The sequence below is a fragment of the Thermobia domestica genome, chromosome 2, assembly GCF_964235325.1.
Source record: "Thermobia domestica chromosome 2, izTheDome1.hap1.1, whole genome shotgun sequence".
NCBI lineage: Eukaryota > Metazoa > Arthropoda > Insecta > Zygentoma > Lepismatidae > Thermobia > Thermobia domestica.
In genome coordinates, this window is record NC_137455.1 from 337166762 (window position 1) to 337187155 (window position 20394).

Genomic DNA, 20394 nt, shown 5'->3' on the forward strand with positions numbered 1-20394 from the left:
TTCGTGAAAGAATATAACTACCTTATTTATAGAAGGACAATGCGCGCAGTTGTACTCCATGAAGCAGAGTATCAACATTACTACGTGAGAATGTAATGAAGTAATTGGTCGTATCTACTAAGCGCGCAATGAGCATTCAAAATCATGACAATTATTTTGCACCTCAAAACTTACCATACTGAATTGAAATATTTCGGCTGCAGCCATCAGCCTTGGTCACAAGAAGTTTCAGATTATTTAGGAAGTGGGTAACACACACTCCCTAAAGTTCCTTCTTCTATCCTTACATCCACTTTAATTTCAACTTTTTCGTAATCAAAGTTAACATATATTTAATCTCTAAAGTTTGGTAATAACACACAGGATTGTAAAAATAGGTTTCGTGCTGCCAGATTACATTACGTCTTGTAGATGAAGAAGCTACCTTAATTAATTTTTTAAAAAAAATCGATAAGTAAAAGGAAAGTTACCTGATCACTCATTGTGAGTGCTTCTATTAAATTATTCCTATCTTCAAATTCCACATAACCAAAGCCTTTCAATCTGCCACTGTCACGTCGATCATCTCGAGGTAATCTCACTTTCACGATCTAGAAAGTAAGAAAAGAAGAAAAATACTGTTTATACAAGTAAACACTTGACACTTTCAAACACCAGAATTTTCACTATTGTATAAATTTTCTCACTTGGCAACTAAGCCACGTGGCTTTATTATATACGCAATATTACTCCAAACACAATATTTCATACAATCATTTGGTCTCTAGAAAATTAACGGCTATTTTGCATAGTACTTACACGAACAATTCCTATATGTTACATTATACATACGCATTGAGATGGATCTGATTATCCTCAATTTTTAATATTTTCTTAGGGTTAAATAATTCAATGTTGCATTTCAGTATTAATTCTCTTACGATATCTATCTATCTTAGTACTATTACTTCCAGGTATCAGATATACGCTATATTCTATTGTATTCTACTAGTCTCTCAAAGATAGCAACAAAATCTTAAGACAATACAAGGCATCTTTATAAGTTTTGAGAATTTCGCAGGAATTATTAGCAAAGCGTCGGTTTTGCTCCACACAGGAAAAGCGGATTTGTAATTCCGAGGTAAACTTATACTCTGCTCTGCTAGAAGAAAAGAAAGATTGCTATCAACCATTACAATCATTCAATATTTGCAGATATTTGTACAAATTAAAAAAAAATGAAATGTATTTCAGTTTAACGTCACACGATTATGTCCTTTTGGCTAAAGGAGACGATGATTAAGTCAAGTGAAACCAATGGGAATGTGGAAGGAAACGGGAGTACCCCCAAGAAAACCCACGAACACGATGTTGTCCACCAAAACTTACCTGACTGGGGATCGAAACAGAGATCCCACACACCAGAGGAGCCACCGTCCCCCTTTTTTTTTGTGCAAATGATTCTTGAAAACTACCCTGTTTAGTCCTAACTTGTTTAAATTGCTTAGTTTTATTTAAAGATGTTTGTTCAATGTAACTTGTTAGCTGTAGAAGAAGAAGAAGCAAGGTGTAGGTGCTTGTTGAAACTCTGTATAGCAGCAGTGTGTGAGTGCGCGCGTTGCCTATAGCTGCATTATCGTAGATTTCAATGTGCATTTTATTTTAACTCAGGAATTGTAAGAAACCGTCAATGTATTATTAAACCGAACTATTACAGAACGAACTAGCATTTGTGTTATACAGTCCATCATACCCGAATTAATGGTGTTTCATGTTTCAACGCGGCTCATTCTGAAAGAATACATTTTAACTCTTTATTTTCGAAATTAAACCTTTACAAACCTCCAACAAAGCATTCTGTGAGAGCACCTGTTGGAACATCCAAAACATAGAGTTCTGCTTGTCAGAGAGGAACTGGATGTTTTATTGGAAATAAATATGGTTTTCGGTAATTATGTATATGTAAGTACAGGCATAGGCCTATAGTATAGGCAAATATTGGCCTACGTGTTATAGTATCCAGTTGTATATAGTTTTTTTCTACGAAACATTAGTTTATATCTGTTTATTTGTAAACATAGCTGACAATTTGTTTGTGGTCTAAGCAGACGTCTTTTCTAGCATCCGGCAAGTTGACACCAGGAGCAGCAGCGAGTTGCCTGTAGGAATGTGCTCTACTTCCGTATTTTGAGTGTTGTTGTTGTTGTTTAATTCAAATTTTCTAGACTATTTTTTACTTGTTGGTATACTGAGTTATATTCACTAATAGCAAGTAGACCACAGAATTGTTTTCCGTTAGTACGTCTACTCAGATCCACTTCATATTTATAATATTGATATATTTTCTTGGTATAGTGTGATATTTACACAGAGCTCACTGCCCACAGAGACCACCTACGTTGATCTTGATCGGAGTGGAAGGAGGCTACATTTGAAAGTAGTGACGGATGGGGCAAGTCAGCTTCTTGTCCAGAAAGACAGCCCAAACAAAAGAAATCCCAGGTCACTTTGGCTTTCAGTAGGATAGAAGAGAGATGAAGCTCTCGAGAGATTTTTTATTATTTTTATTTATTTATTTTCAAATTTTTTAGACTTCATTTCATGCATGTCCGATTTCTTTTTCAGTCTAATATATTTAGGAGAGAACTAATTTAGCATGAACTCTAAGTAATTTTATTTACGATCGGTAGACCGCTCTTGAACTGTATATACCCAGTTGTCGATATATGTTTGTCGAAGTTAGTTTTGAGTAAATCGCATTTGAAACTGTTGGTTCACTTTAATGTTATTCAGTAGTGAAACTAGCGCTCTCACGCAGCTTCTAGTAAAGCTAGAGCCTGACTCTCATATTGCCGGATAGAGGACAGCCTCACAAATCCGAATATATATATACATTACTTAAAACAATTTTTGAATTGTGGGGGTGTTGCAGCCGTGGTGCGATATTATATATATATATAGTGCGTATCTTTATTGTTAGTGCATCATACATATTAGCACATACAGTTTATTCGTGATGTTTTATACTGTGTGAGAATCTGATGGAAAGATTTAATATAGTACTTCGCTGCGTATCCGGCACAGACTGTATCAGGCACCACAAGTACTGTGATATGATGTACCTACTTGAATATCACCCGAAATAGGAAGTGAAGAACGGTACTTAAAATCAATGTAGTGAAGCGTGATACTGATTTGAGGCTTTATTGCAGTCGCCAGAACAAACACAAGATCAACCCTCACTGGGAAGCGACGGAGAAGTTCAACAGAAAGGAACCGTTAACGATTACGGAAAGATTTCAAATAGTGACAAGTGGAAGATTACAACTGTTGTATCAGTGAATCGTGCAAGTTTAAATGGATTATGATTAAGCTACTGAAAATATAATCTAAGCTTGATCCATTGATTAAGCAATATTCCGAGAAATAAATATACCTATTAGTAGATATTATATACATATCATTTATAATCATAGTTTTGTAATATCAGTATTAAAAGCTAATTTTCGGAAGTGTATTCTACCTTCAGTGTAAATATGTTAATGTATGCCCCTACAGAAATATCATCTATCATCTTTCCTGTCAATAAATTGTTATTGTTGGAAGTTAGCGTTTAAATGCAAGGAACTATTCAGTGCAGCTATGGTAAGTACGCTACTTTTGTCTGTCATTGTTATGTCAGATGTCTTTCTTTCAGGACGATAGAAATTTGAGAGTTAACAGTGCTGGTGTATGTTATTACAACAAAGAAGACTGTTGTTATGAACCTCCTCAAGGAGTAGGGGAGAATAAATAATGAACTTACATTTCACGTATTCAAGTAAAGAGGAAAGTAGAAATAACGAGAAAGAATAATTTCAGTTCATGTCGCCACCCTATTTTCTTTTTCTATCCTAAATTGAGGGGAAATAATATTTTTTTGTTGTGTTTTTGTTTTCGATTATTAATATTTCTACCCCACATACCCTTGTAATGCCTTTATCTCATAGAGGTTCGTCTCCTCTTTTTCCTAACACAGTTAAGAACAACTCTTCACAGCTTGATTATCTGGTGTATCCAGTTTCGGTTGTTTTACGTTGGACCGCCAACTCTTAACTGGCCTCTGGCGTCAAAAAACATTAGAAAGAATACAGCATCTAGATGCGTAGGTAGGTTTATCGTACCAAACCATTGTCCTGCTCTTAACACAAAGTACGAAAACCAAATGGAAGGTAAGTACTAGAAAAGCTGAGAATCTTTACAGGTAATCAGTTAATGAAATGCCAGGCACTACTCGTGTAAAATATAAGCAGTAGTATTATAGAGAGCTAGCTTGTTTAGCAGCGGGGGCTGAGGTAGAGGGAGGAAAATTTCAACATTTTTCTGCCTGACTCTTGCGACACTCCCTTTCCCTCCTTCTATATGTCAGTGTTGCCAAGGGTAGAAAATTGTCACATGAATGTCATTCTGAAGAGTTAGTGTGAGTTTATTATTTCTTGGGTGCTGTTGTGGTTACGGTTTTGTTGCTTTTAACAATAGCTTCACAGCGTAAGAGAGATCAAACTATACACAGCGAAGCTCGAGAAGTAATAAGGAAGGTCATAGTGCAGTGCGACGAAGAAGCGAGGGAGAAAAAACTAAAGCATTTGTTATCATAGCCTAATTTGCGTGTGTCCATGTATACAGGGATCTCTGTGCGAAGTGTGACAAACATACGGAAAGAGGGGCTGGACGCTGGTGAATCATCACTCGCCACTCCAGCTAAAAAACGACCTAAAGCGGAACAGTATAGGTTTCATTGTGATGAATTTGACAGGTGCGTTATAGGTGATATTATACAGGACTTCTATTTGCTGAAGAAAATTGTTCCAAGCGCATCAAAATTGTCAGTCAAACAAAAAATTTATTTCTTGTGCATAAGGTGATATTTGAACCATTCCATTCAGCTGTCCCCAGCGGAATTGACCCCTTTATCTTGAAATCGAAGACTAAACTGCTAGACCGCTCCGCCACGCGGGTGGTTATAAAATATAGAAAGTGAGTAATATGCAAAATGTACCCAAATACGGTAACTGCTTATGCAAATTTGTAATTTTTTTTTTTTTTTTTAATCGATAGGGATTGCTTAATTTGCATGAACTCTTTGAATTAAGTAAGTATTAGGTGAATTTTTTGACAACGCACTGGGAACCCTGTCGAGGACCGTCGAGTGGCCGTTTCTTGGTGACGGGGTGGGACACCTGTCAATCAACTCTGAATTCCTCAGCCTCGCATTAAAGCCAGCTCCCTATAATAGTTCTTTTACACAGAAGTTCATATATCCCCTTTCCCCTGTTTAGAAACAATATTTTCGAAAACACTGAACCGTGTACAATTATTTTAATGAGGAATTTCCTTACTGAGCTTCACCTCCCTAATCTGAGGGACTCATGGGACATTTTTTTTTAACTAGGAATGCAATGGATGTACCCGATTGCAATGAAATGAGCTGAGCGAGCTTAAACTACGTAATCATTCCTGGCCTTTATGCAATAATAAATGCCATTTTTAATTGTTGACAAAAAAATCGCGTGAAAACTTTTTCCCCATGTTAAGTCTATGCAAGCGTTTTTCGGTGATTATTCCTCGATGGTACATCGGATTTTTGATTTCGACCTATGTTGTTACTCAGCACGACATACTCTATCAGCGTGCTAAGTTTTCTTGAGATCGGCCAAACGGTCTAGGAGGAAGCGTTTTTCGGTCATTATTCCTCGATGGTACATCGGATTTTTGATTTCGACCTATGTTGTCACTCAGCACGACATACTCTATCAGCGTGCTAAGTTTGGTTGAGATCGGCCAAACGGTCTAGGAGGAGTTCGCGGACAACCAAACGGCTAACCCGAGTATAAGAGCTTCGCTTCGCTCAGCTCAATTAAATTATTAAACGAACTGACCCTTCTCTTCAGAAGCGAAATTTTCAAAAACGCTGAAATGAAGCGAGATTAATCTCCCTATCTTAGGTCTTCCCGCTGGTCTAATGGTTAGCACGTGTGCCTTAGGTGTACGTGGTTCCAGGTTCGATTCTCAGTAGGAGCACAAAATGTAATTTCACGATCACTCCCTTTCGTCAATCATCTCGTCTTCTTCACCCTTAAGGGCATAACAAGAGAAGTAAAGGGAAAAAAAAAATAATTTCATTACATCTTGAATGGTATAAATTTTTGATCCCCTTCCTCCTCCGGAGAAGCAATCAAAGTCATATGATAAAAGAAAAAGCAAGTTCAAAATACAGTAAAATTTGTCAACTTGGCAACCTCTAAGTTGGCCACCTGTTCATTTTGGCCTGATTCGTCTTGAATCTGCATTTTCCCATAAGACATTCACTGCTTATCACTCTATAAGTTTGCCTCCTGTCTATCTTGGAAGTTGGCCGCGTTGAAGCAATGTTTACCTTATGATGATAATGATAAGTTAACCTGGATATCTTGGCCACACAGAATACCGTTGTGTTATTTTTCTTAACTCTTTCGTATGCCCATATGAGAGGCAGATGTTCTGTATTTGTGAATGAAAACAAAGATCATGAATTCCCACAATTTGTTCTTGAAGGTCAATAGCCAGAACACTACCCTAATAAAGGGATGGTGAAGGAACTTGTGAGTAAGAAAAAGCACGTACAGGAATTCAGGAAATGGTTGTACGTATTTGTTTATTCTGTCTGTTTTGGTAAAATCTTCAGCTATATCAGCTCATTTCATCAGTTTCTGGAAATTTCTCAAGGTTAAAGCTAACCATCTCAATTATCGACTATTGGCACTGAAGGCTTCTCAAAAGGTAGCGGAAGTTTTGAGATACGAATTCCCTGAAGATTTTCTCAAAATAACTTTTGCTTCGACGAAATACTTGTAGCTCATTAAACATACTGTAATCTTTTTATAGTACTGTATATTGTTATGATTACTCTATATTCATCATTTAAAAGTAGCTATCGTACCATTGCTTATTAAAATCTTACAATCTTACTAGAAATCTTATTCTAAAAATGCACCAATCTCACTTATTTTCTATAAGTTGGCCACTTTCCAATGGAACCGATGGTGGCCAACAATAGACAGGTTTCACTGTAGTTATTATGTTCTAAAATTCACTTCAAATCGCGCTCAATGGTGTGGATTTGTTTTTTGGAGTACGGTCTCTTCGATGTGTTACTTAGAAGTATGTCAAACTAGCGGTGTAGAAGAGCTGCCTTTGTGGCTAAGTGGTTAGTGTACGCGTCTTTGGTGTGGGAGATCTGGGTTCCATTCCCCGCGAGAGCTTATGTGGTTCGGATCCCACGTTATGCTGTATGTACACGTCTCATAGTAATAGCCTCACTGTTAAAAAGGGACGCTGAAGTCAAAAATTAAATCAATAATAGTGTGAACCTTATATGAAACAAACAAAAATAATTTTTATATAGATGATGATGATGGGAAGTCAGCACACATGCTCACTAAGTATTATTATTTTGGCTCGATGTAATACTAAATGGAAAAAAGAAAAACTTAAAGAACATAAATCAAGAGAGGAAAATACTAAGTGAATAAAAATGAAATCTTTCAGTTTTACGTCCCACGAATATGCTCCGGCTAGGCTAAAGGAGACGACGACGATGATGAGAACTAAATGAAATAGTGGAAGGAAACGGGAGAACCCCAAGAAAACCCACATACACGGTGTTTGTCCACCATAAAGCTGACTTGGCGCGAGCTAGGATCGAACCAACGACCCCGTGCACCAGAAGTGAATGCTCTACCACTGAGCCATCGCGGTCCCATGAAGTGAACAGTGCAAATTTCTGGAAAAACATAAATATTTCCCTAGAAAGAAAACCACAAGTCTTTCTCCCCTCTCCCATCCAACAAATAATCAATTCAAAATGAAAATAAATGTACATGAAAAAGAAAATAGTTGGAAAGACCTGAATAATGTTGGTTGAAACAACAAGGGCAGGAGATCAGTATGATCTCAGTACATATGAGTTTGGATTCTATTAACTTGGGATCTGACTTCTATTAAGATCGCTCTATTAAGAAATAAGTAGAAGATGCAACGAATAGAAAAGCGTATTTCTATACTTTAATTTGTCCTTATAGTCATATGTATAGGTGATATTTCGGTACTAAACCCGCACATGAAAATATTTAACAAAAGTATATTTAAAATATTGCAAAAGTATATCATATTTTAGAATTGGATGTCGTTTAGGCGCTAATGAATCGAGAAGTTTCAAAGAATAACGAACTCATGTAAGATATCATTTTCATTGTAAATAATTCTGGGTCTGATGGACGAAATATCGCCATAAAGACAGAACCAAGACAAAGGTAACATGACCTGTTTGGACAATATACAATGTAAAATAATGGAAACATTAAAATAAAGCTGCTAGTTACTAGGAATTGCAGAAACTACTGAAATGTGTATCAAAATGGACAGATTTTCACAGAAATTGAATAATTTTATTATATATGGAAACAATGATCTGTAATAATTTCATTGTCTTTGATTTAGACGATATAGACACAGTGTATTCCAGGATGATATTTCAGGTGCTTAGGCTAGTTTCTATCTTGCCATTTTTATCAAATACAAAATTGAATAGGAAACTTGTGTTTTATGTATAGAAATTTGTTGTATACCTGAAGAAAATTTAACACTTTCAGCCCCATGTGTATCTTTTTGATACACAGTGAGGGTTTACTGATGGACCACGTGTATCAAATAGATACACATTGGCTGACAGTGTTCATAGCAAACTGTAGTCTGGTCCCGGGATGAAATTTACTCAAACAGGGTTGGGACTGAAAGTGTTAAATCACGTAGTTATGTCAAAAAATACTAAAAATATAGAGCGAGAAGTACGTAACTCGATCGCGATATTAAGTTGAACAAACAATCTTTTACTATAGAATTTGAGTGAAGATGCAATCTTTAACGCTTTAGTGTTTTTGTTGTAGTAGTACCTACCTTCAGTTCCTTGAAAAAGTAGGATATATCATCCTCATCTATGTCATACGGCAAATTTGAAATATAAGCCAAATATGGAGGATTCTTCGGTATCCGTGCATCATCTATGTCGGGTCCTCGTGCAGCCTTCGGTGCAGTTGGAAGTAAGAACTTATCCTTGTGGGTAATTTCATAGTCTGAAACATTTACACAGAAAGCAATTAGTATCTGCACATTAAGACCAGCAGCACTGAATTGGGTCGCAACATTTTAATTTAGCAAGCATCAAATTCTCTCAGAAGCGGCAAATGGAACGCTAAAGTTAGGTGCCATGCTGCAAGAATCTTGTAGCTGTCATTAAACAATCTTGCAACCCCATCTTTCTATTTACTGTTTACAGTTTACAACTTTCTGAAAGAAAGAAGGATATCTCCACCTATGCATCACTGCACTCGGATAAATAGTGAACCTTCTCATTAAAAACGTGCATTTTAGCGCGCTTCCCCTCCCCGTTTAAAATAATCCGTCGTTTCGGAAGCGCAAAACTGTATTTATTTATTTATATCAGTAGGAGGGCGATAGCAGGTAGCGTGCAAGACGACCCAGAAAGTTGCACATGGTTTGACTACTTGCAAGATGAAAAAAAATGTTCTATGTCCCTTTCTATGCTTACATGGAGAAATATTGGAGGATTGCATTTTTTTTTTTTTTTTTTTTTTTTTTTTTTTTTTTTTTTTTTTTTGACAGCTACAAGATTCTTGTAGCATCGCAACCTAGCTTTACCGAAAAGGTCAATTCGCATGAAAAAAAAAAAAAAAATCTATCTTCAATGTCTTCTTTAAGGAACAACTAAGGTTTAACACTCAGCCACGCATCCGAATGCCTCTCCACACGCGTAAATTTCAGCGACAAATTTTCGCCATCAACAGTGAGTATGTGTGTTAAGAAACTTATAATGCTCGAAGAGCCAGACTGTTATTACATCATCATTATCTCTGTAGAAAGAATGACTATGGCCTATTGAAGCACTGCTCTCCATAATCATTTCTAGAAAGAAGAATTGTCCCAAATGTAGTTCTTCGAGCACCGTACGCACTAATGATGGCAAAAATGTATCGCTGGAACATCTGTGATTGGAGTTATACGGATGCCTAGATGAGTGTTGAATTATTATTGTTGTTATATGATATACAACCTATTATTTCATTCAGTAATAACTAGATGCACTAGAAATGTCAAAATATGATGCAACTACGCACTAAAAATTGCTCAAATATGCACTTAAAAATGCAGTATAGTGACTATAGTGGCAAATATCCAACAATCTTATTCTACCTTTGAGCAAGAATATTATAACTGCCAATTTAAGCAGCTATGTACAATCTGTGTGAGTTACAGTACAAGAAATTGTGTATATGTACAACAAACTAACACAAAGGACTGTGATTTTATTTATGTCATAACAACAATTTGGCTTCAAACTCTAGCGTATATTTACTGAAATTTTTATGCTGGAATAAACAACTACACATCTTCTGAATACTTTCTGATATATTTTTCCCTGAAGGTTAACCCACTTTTTACACACAGAAAATATTCCTTCTGTCTGATAAGATGTTTCAATGATTCAAAGAGGGCAACGTTTCAATGATGAAACGTCATTTGCTAAAAAAAAAAAAAAAAAAAAAAAAAAAAAAAAAAAAATCTCTGTTCACTGTTTCTTTAAGAATTTGATTTACATCTTATACAAATTTGCCCTCGTTGAGCCTTGCGCTGAGTTTTAAAGACATTAACAGTAGTCCTCCCAGCAAATCAATTAAAGTATGGATTGATCATTCAGAGGAAGAACCCAGCCCCTAATGAAATTTTTGGGGTCTAACAGGGCCTAGGCTCCTAGAATCCGGCGCCACTGATTGATACATAATGTTACTTCGAAAGAAGAACTTGTCTGATTTCATTATTCGTTAAATAATTTTTGAAAATGTTAAATATTGTTATGCAGTAATTTATTTGTAAATATTAAAAATGCAAAATTCGATAACACTTAAACGAGTTGGAGAACTTACCCGTATTAAGCGTATTTCTCCTTAGGTTGCAAATATAATTGAGGATTCGTGATTTGTTTAATATTTGTGCAAATTTACACATTGGGACACAAGAAGAAAAGAGGAAAATATAGTGTCAATAAACAACAATTTAAAAATGCACGAAATAAAAGGTTAATATCAAATATAGAACCATTAATGGAATTAACTCTGTATCGCGTTTTCTCCATTCATTTTCCTTTCTTTATTTCCAGGATTATATCATCACTGAATTTCTCCACTGGAGATTATGTTTCATTTACCAGCATCCAACTGGAGCTCAGCCTTGTAAATGAAACATTTTAAAAAGTGTAAACGGCGAAGGCGGGAATCTAAGCCGGGAAGCCAAATTAGAAAACTAAAACTTGAATCACTCAGCTACAGCGTTACTTCTTCCGGCTAGCCTAAATAGAGAGCCTTTTCTGTTCGCTCAAAACAGTAGCTTGTTAATAGTCAGATTTATTTGCAAAACAGGAATATGTAATTGAATCGGAGGGCATTATATCACTGTATTCACTAAATTATCAACATTATAGATATTTTAAAAACAAAATACAAAACTTCTTTATTTTGAATCAAATACAGCGCGTGTGTTATACTAGTAAACAAACTAAAGACAAATCAATTGCTGCGTAGTAATCGTGGTTAAGTGGTCAAGGCGCCCGACCAGTAATCTGAAGGTAGTCGAATCGAATCGGATCTACGAACGACCAGTACATTTTTTTTACTTTAGAATTTTTGATGGCGATTGATCTGCGATGACACATGTTTTATTTTCTTCTGATATTAGAATACTCGGATGTTTAAATACTTGAACTATCAAATCTTCAGGAATAAAAAAAGAAATAATAATAATAATAATAATAATAATAATAATAATAATAATAATAATAATAATAATAATAATAATAATAATAATAATAATAATAATAATAATAATAATTATTATTATTATTATTATTATTATTATTATTATTATTATTATTATTATTATTATTATTATTATTATTATTATTATTATCTCATAGAAGATTAAAAGTTAGGAGCTTATTATCGCTTAGGGCATAACATTACAACCAGAAATATAACATTTAGCAAGAATATTTCAGTTTTATTTAATGTTGCTCACGAGAAGAGGAATTTCTCATCTTGTTTCTGAAACAAAACAAAATTGAGACGAGAGTTAACATTTTACATTCAAGACGAGACAAGGGTAAATCAAATTATCGTAAACATTTCTCATTTTATCTCGATTCTCGAAATAGTGTGTGTCCATTCTTTAAGAAAAAATTGCTTTGTAGACTGAATCTTATAAAATATTTTGTTACTTTGTATTTCGGAGCTTATTGAATTTATTATGGTCTATGTGGGTATTTTTGTAGCAAAGCTTTTATAATTACTTCTGCATATCCTAAAAGTTAGTTCATTATATGCCTTACTGTTCAGTGATATTCAGTTATTTTTATGTTATTTTCCTCAAAACATACAGTAGAATACTTTCTACATGAAACCTCAGTGGAACGCTTCGGTTTAAAATTTTGGTAGTTGCAGAGGTGTGTCCCGGAGGTCCAGACACCCTCTCGAAATCCCGACTTATCTGTTAGTTTTGTCTAATTTTAGGCAACTTTAAAATTTTTAATTATTATTATTACTATTATTTTATTATTATTATTATTACTGAAAATTTAATACCTCAATATTACGTCCTATTGCAATGTAAATAAGCGTACTGAAGTTGATAGGAAAAGAAAAAAAAAGAAATGATAAGAGATAGTGATAGAGAAAGGATAAGAGCGATTAGTATCCGAAAAGAAACGAGAGGGAAGAAAGAAGGTGTCTGCTCCTGGACAACATTAATATCGAAAATTCGGATGCCTAAACAGAAATTAAGTATGATTTGTCTTCACCACGACACATACTAACACGCTTTCTTTGGTTAGAACACTTTGAATTATGTATGCGTTATATTGATATTTTAACAAAATATACATACTAATATAAAAAAGAATAGTTCCTATTTTCATATTTTGGTTGAACGGATATATTGAACGTGTTGGAAATGGCGAACGAAAATATTATTTCTAGCAGTAGGAGTAATTGTGGAAGACGTTCGGAATAATTGCTCGGAAACAATATCGTTTGAGACACATTTATGACATACTGGGAGGGGTCCTATTCATGTATCCTTGGAAGCGATCCAGTCAGAGACCCATGTTTCGATATCTTCTGAAGAAGTAAACCGCTGTCCAATCAAATCGTTGTTCATGCAATCGAACAAGTAGTAGTCCGAAGGAGCAACGTCTGGTGAATACGGCGGGTGGGGTAAAACTTCCCATCCGACATTTTCTAAATAGGTTTCGACCGGTTTTGCGACATGTGGGCGAGCGTTATCATGTTGAACAATAAGTTTATCATGTCTGTTCTCCCATTCTGGTCGTGCTCTGGCCAGAGCTTGCTTCAAACGCATTAATTGTCGTCGATAACGTTCTCCATTCATAGTTTCACCCGGTTGCAGCAGCTCATAGTACACCACACCTTTCATATCCCACCATATGCACAGCATAACCTTTGCACAGTGAATATCTCGTTTTGGTTGTGATGGACCTGGTTCACCTGGTTTACAACGACTCACCAAAGGTAGTCGTCAACCCTGGTTCGGCTAATAATATAGGTAAAATTTTTAGTGGCAGTTATTGTTTACACCTTAAAATATCTTCTGGAGTTATATCCACTAAGATGCTCACCTTTTCTACTGAAATTACAAGTCGATGATGAGTATTAAATAATTTATTCGTTGATTCTCTTTTAACGTATATTCACACACACTGTCTTGCAATCATACATGTTAATTAGGTATCCATAAACAACTACATAGCAACCAACTATACAATAATGTATATTTCTTACATATATTAAAACATTCTTCTTTTGTTATTTTTAAGTAACATTATATCAGGTATAGTGCTTGTGTAGAAGCACTTTCTGCCCAAAATACAAGTAATTATCAACCGATACAAAGTATCTCGTTGTAGGTTTCACCCAGGCCTTTTTTCGTTTAGGGTTCTCGTAATGGATCCACTTCTCATCACCCGTAATAATTCGATGCAGAAACCCCTTTCTGCTCTGTCGTTGAAGCAGCAATTCGCAAATGGTTTTTCGTCTTTCAACGTCTCTGTCTTTCAATTCATGTGGAACCCAATGTGACATCTTTTGAATCATTCCCATGGCTTTCAAGCGTTTGGAGACTGTTGTTTGATCAACGCCTAATGCTGCTGCAAGTTGTTCCTGCGTTTGACACGAATCCTGCTCGATCAATGCTGTCAATTCTTCGTCTTGAAATTTTTTTGGCTGTCCAGCTCGCTCTTGGTCTGCCAAGCCGAAATCACCACTTCTAAACCGTGCAAACCACTTCTGACACGTTCGCTCAGCTAGAGCATGGTCACCATACACTTCCACCAAAATACGATGACTTTCAGTCGCACTTTTCTGCATGTTAAAGTAATGCAGCAGGACACCCCGCAAAAACACTTTATCAGGCACAAATTGCGCCATGTTCACTTAACTACAAACTGGTGTTGTTGACGCTTTAATCCACTGCCCTATACTACGAACGATACGCGATGACAGGGGTTTGCAACACATGTGTGGATACACGGAACTGTGGGACGCTCCGTTCGTTGCGCCATCTCTTGTCCACCCGCACGAATTAATTCCTAGACCAAATAGTAGAAAGCGCATGGTTTCTGCTTCTCAATTTGTTTCTCATCTAATATCGATATTTTTCAATTATTTTTACAAACCAACCCACTACCAATTTTGCATATATACCCCTTCCCCCGCTCACAAAGAAGAATTTTAAAAAATGCTATGAGACATGTTCATTTTCAATAGAGTGTTAATATACTGAATTTCAGCTCCCTAAATTAAACGGCCTGTGAGATACTCATTTTTTTCGCAAAAATTCGGATCCCCACTACTCCCTTAAGATATTATTATAATGAAAGTGATATGATAATATTCCAGTTTGGATTAAGGCCTAACAATATACCAAAAGTAAATTCATTTGATTTTCCAATTTGGCCGTGACGATCAGGCACACAAAGTTACATCCATTTTTATATAATAATTTATATATTATTGTGATTCAAAAATGTATTGTTTCCAGTAGTTAGCTCCTCTAAAAACTCTCAGGCTGTGCGTCTTGAAAGCCAAATAGTAGTATAAGTCCTATCGCTATTATTGCAATTACAAATATCAGTGTCTAAAAATGCCTGAAGTTCTTTTTTCACTTACAAGAAGGCAGACATTGGTAAGTGAACTTCGGGACCATTTTTTTGCGATGTGGTAGTTCACATTTAATGAATTGATATTGCAAACTGGGAGAGCGCAATGGCCAAAAATGACGGAGAAAAACCGTCTTAAAGTTTTCTACTCGCTGCATATATTGTACGACGCACACATTTACCAAGTGTTGGTGTGGCAAAGTTAGGAAAATCTGACTCATGAATAAAGGGTTCCGGGTTCGATTCCTGTTCGAGTCATACATTTTTTTTCTTCAACCAATGAAGTAACCATTCGTAACTAAGTAAAATATTAATTCACTATATATTTATAATGAATAAAACAATAGAAATTTTGAAATCACTTGTAAAATCTTTCAATGTTCCATGTTAACTGCGGTAGGAACAAAATTTAATCTATTTCGTAAATATAATTGTTACCGCAGTCGTTGTGTAAAAATGTTCTTGACGTTTCGAGTCTACATCTGTAGACAGTGTGCGAATTACAAGGGGAATGAGGAGGAAGAGGGTATCTCCTTCAACTCCTTTGTAATTCGCAAACTGTCGACAGATGTAGACACGAAGCGTCAAAAACATTTATTACACAATGACTGTTGTAACCAGTGGCGTATTTAAGGGGGGCACTTCCGTACTTAACCCCCGAAATGTTATTTACTATATTAAAGTAAATGAAATATCTTGGAGAATTTTCACATTTCCAGGACTAAAGTTGGCAAAGCCCCCGAAATAAAACTGTAAGTACGCCACTGGTCGTAACCATAATATAACTCGTGATATCAGTATATTTACGGAATAGATTAAATTTTGTTTGCCAGTTAACATAGAACATTGAAAGATTTTACAAGGATTTATAACGAAATACTTTAGTTTGTATAATATTTACCTGTACCGTGGGCAAAAAGTGCTCATAAATATGTAATATACTTAGTAGAATGTTCATTTTAAATTAACAGAAAAGAAGAATGTTTTTAATATATGTAAGAGATTATTATGGGATAGTTGTGACTATGTACATGTTATGTGTTGACCTAGTCAAGTGAATTTATGTATTTCACGGTTTTAAAAAGGATATTTAAGACATATCAAGCAATAAAGGTGAGACTAATAATCTTTGAATATCGGAGTTGATTTTTTGCATAAAGAAAAGTTATTATCGTTTCGTAACTTATATTTTACCAGACGGACCAGGTTGACGACGCTTTTCTTTAGAGTCGTTATAAAAATTTGGTTTACCAAACCCGGGATCTTTTGAAAATTCAGTTCCCGAAGAAGGAAAGTAGGGCTGAATTTACTTGGATATTACCATTTATGAATACGAACTTAACCGTATTACGAAGCGGTAAGGTCATCAAAAGAAAAATGGATAGTGAAATAGTGCAACAGGAATCTAATACCAGTAATACAGGTGAAATTAGTGCAACACCAAGTTTGTCATCTGAGGATCGACTTTTGTTAGCTGTGCAGCGACAAATTATGCAAATGACGACTGAGATAAAACAAACCATGGAACAGAAGCTCAATGAATCTAACACAAACATGGAACAGAAGTTCTATGAAGCTAACCAGACCATGGAAGAGAAGATAGAATTGAAATTCAACGAAGCTAACAAGACCATGGAACAGAAGTTCTATGAAGCTAACCAGACCATGGAACAGAAGATAGAATTGAAATTCAACGAAGCTAACAAGACCATGGAACAGAAGTTCTATGAAGCTAACCAGACCATGGAACAGAAGATAGAACTGAAGTTCTATGAAGCTAACCAGACCATGGAAAAGAAGATAGAACTGAAATTTAATGAAGCTAGCAAGCAGTATGAAGAATTAAGTAAACGAATAGAACGGATAGAACTGAAATCTGACGATACGAAACAAACAATCGTCCAGGTGATGAACGACATATCCTCGCAGTTTGAAGAGAAGTTAAAAAGGTTAGCCGATGAGTGTCAAGAAAAGCACGATCATCAAAATCATGAAATCTGTGCTATAAAAAAGGATTTAACGTTAATAGAATCTTCCGTTAAACATCAAAAGATCCAGTTGGCTACTATGCAGGAAGAAATTAAAACGTTACAGGCTAGAGACACCATTCATCGCAATAATCTGGGCAGTGATCGCTTCGAGTTTCCCCAATCACCGGATATAAATACGCCTTCGCCGGAATCTGAGGAGGATATTATATTAGAGGAAAATTGTCCGAAGATCACTGATGAACGAAATATAAATGGTATCATGACACAGCACGCTACGGACCGGAACAATCACACCACAAGAACAAGGAGTGAGAAAAGAAAGGTAAAGCTAAGTGTCAAGATGAGCGAAATCAAAGCCATGAGTAAATTTAGTGGTAAGTGCAATGAAAATGCTAGTTCTTTCTTAGAGAAATTCCAAGACGAATGTAATATAATGTCTATCGACCGATCACAATACATGAAATTAATACCCCATGTATTACTCCCACCTTGTTCCTTATGGTTTAAGGCAATACGTGATCACATTAGTACATATGAGGAATTTAAAGCGGCATTGATCGCGAATTACGAAAATGACTTTTTGCTGGCAAACAGAGATGCCACTCTTAGAAATCAACATTTCAATCCTCGATTGCACAAATCTATTGTAGAGTTTGTTATAAATGTCTATAATGAATTAAAGGTTGTTAATCCCTTGCAATCGGAATCAAGAATAATTGCATCGATTCGCAATTTGCTTCCATTTAAATTACAGCAGATCTTATTTTCCACACAGTGTATGAGTTTCAGTCATTTATTAATGCTTGTACAATGCTACGAAACTCAATACCATGCTATGAATCTAACACAATCAAGAATGGGTAAAAATAAGAATAATTCAGATCATTTGGTCCCTGTTCGGAATTTGAATATCCGAAGTGTGAATAATAATGAACCGAACCTAAGACGAGTATACTCTAGCAATCAAAATGAACAAAATAGACAAGGCTATGTAAGGAATCCGCCTAACCTAATCAACCGAAGTAGACACAAAAATAATAGAAATACATGTCGAAATCCTAGAGATGCTATCAATCCTATGTATAGACATAATCATTGTTCACGAGATGGTACTTCGTATCCAAATTCAAATCACGATGAAAGACATGTACAACCTAATGTAGAACCTAACCACGATTGTGCGGTACAATGCACTTTATTAGATTCATATGCCAGTGCGAATGTAACATGATTACCGTTAACGAAATTAGGTTAAACCCATGTTGGTTATAGATTCTTGTGAATTTTCGTTTTAAAGTTTGTGTTAATATTAATAATGAAAACGATGGTTATAAATATTTGAAATGCATCTAGTTAAAGAGTTAGTAGCACCCAACATTCTTGATCAAATAAATAAGAATGAAAAATAACAATAATAATGAAAAATGTGTTTATTTAATAACAAAAAGGTGTCTTTTGTTTCTGTAAAATAAATTTATTTACTTCCATTTGATTATTCAAACGTAGGTTATGTTTAATTTTTATTCTTTCTTATTAATGTGAAGAATCATAATTCAATTTATAATTAGTTAAAGGCAAAAAAAAAAAAAAAATTTACTTTATATCAGATTGATTTGTGTTTAATTGTCAAAGATTATGTTAAGAATAAGATCCATTCTATAAAATCAATTATTCAATGACTACCTTGAGTGAAATTCTTCTTTATTTTGGACATCTTAGTGCTACTATGTATACATTACAATTGCAACATCTAACTTATTTGTTATACAATGCGCCCGAAAAGAATAAATATTATTTGTCACATCATCGTTTGTAATAATGATCGAAACTAGTAATCTTGATAATTTGTGTTTCACCCTCGTTAATTATATTTCTAAGCGACGATGTTTTTAATGATAAAGAATAAATAATAATGTAATAAAAGAGAAATATTAATGAAATCAAAGATTTATTGTAAATGTATTTATGTGAATGATAATAACTAATATTTTATATATATATGAGGGTTAAACAAAAAAATAATGAAGATATATACGAGGTGTGATCAAAATATAAAGAACATATGTAATGTACGAACATTAATCTAATCAGACCAGTGGTTCTTGAATATAAAAGCCAAGCCTACTCATGACTTTTATATTCAGTCCCTTTGTCAGGCGACATTTTCTATAACGAAATACTTTAGTTTGTATAATATTTACCTGTACCGTGGGCAAAAAGTGCTCATAAATATGTAATATACTTAGTAGAATGTTCATTTTAAATTAACAGAAAAGAAGAATGTTTTTAATATATGTAAGAGATTATTATGGGATAGTTGTGACTATGTACATGTTATGTGTTGACCTAGTCAAGTGAATTTATGTATTTCACGGTTTTAAAAAGGATATTTAAGACATATCAAGCAATAAAGGTGAGACTAATAATCTTTGAATATCGGAGTTGATTTTTTGCATAAAGAAAAGTTATTATCGTTTCGTAACTTATATTTTACCAGACGGACCAGGTTGACGACGCTTTTCTTTAGAGTCGTTATAGATTTGAAAATTTATGTTGTTTTATTCATTATAAACATACGGTGAATTAATATTTTACTTATAGTTACAAATGCCTACTTTATTGATTTATGAAGCAAAAGAAAAAAAATGGATGACTCGAAAAGGAATCGAACCCAGGAAACTTTACACATAAGTTACAGATTTTACTCACTCTGCCACACCGTCACTTTGTAAATTCGCGCGTCGTACATATATGCAACGAGTAGAAAACTTTAAAACGGTTTTTCTCCGTTATTTTTGGCCATTGCGCTCTCCCAGTTTGTAATATTAACTCTTTAAATGTGCACTACCACCTCGCAAAAAATGGTCCCGAGGTTCACGTACCAAAGTCTGCCTTCTCCTTGTTAGAGATACTCATCTCAGGTAAGTAAACAGAAACAAATGAAAAAAGGAAGGGTAATGAAGGCCTTCGAAGTAAAACGTGGACTAATTTACCGGTGTTCAGAAGCATATTTTTTAAGGACGCTCGACCCTAGCAATAGGAGCTAAATACGCGGTTCTGATTAGTTGAAGTTATGTTTATCGCCACCTAGCATAAATATAGCAG

General features: G+C 35.0%; 1 protein-coding gene across 3 annotated transcripts in view; it reads right to left on the minus strand.

The window, feature by feature from the left end:
- Nucleotides 1-20394, minus strand: part of LOC145678730 (eukaryotic translation initiation factor 4B-like) — a 96655-nt gene that overhangs the window by 58684 nt on the left and 17577 nt on the right. For all 3 annotated transcript variants that reach the window (XM_081749176.1, XM_081749175.1, XM_081749174.1), the window contains exons 3-4: nt 8953-9128; nt 471-590 (exon numbers count right to left, since the gene is read on the minus strand). In XM_081749176.1, coding sequence (XP_081605302.1) covers nt 471-590; nt 8953-9128 — 296 coding nt within the window. The remainder of the gene's footprint in view (nt 1-470; nt 591-8952; nt 9129-20394) is intronic.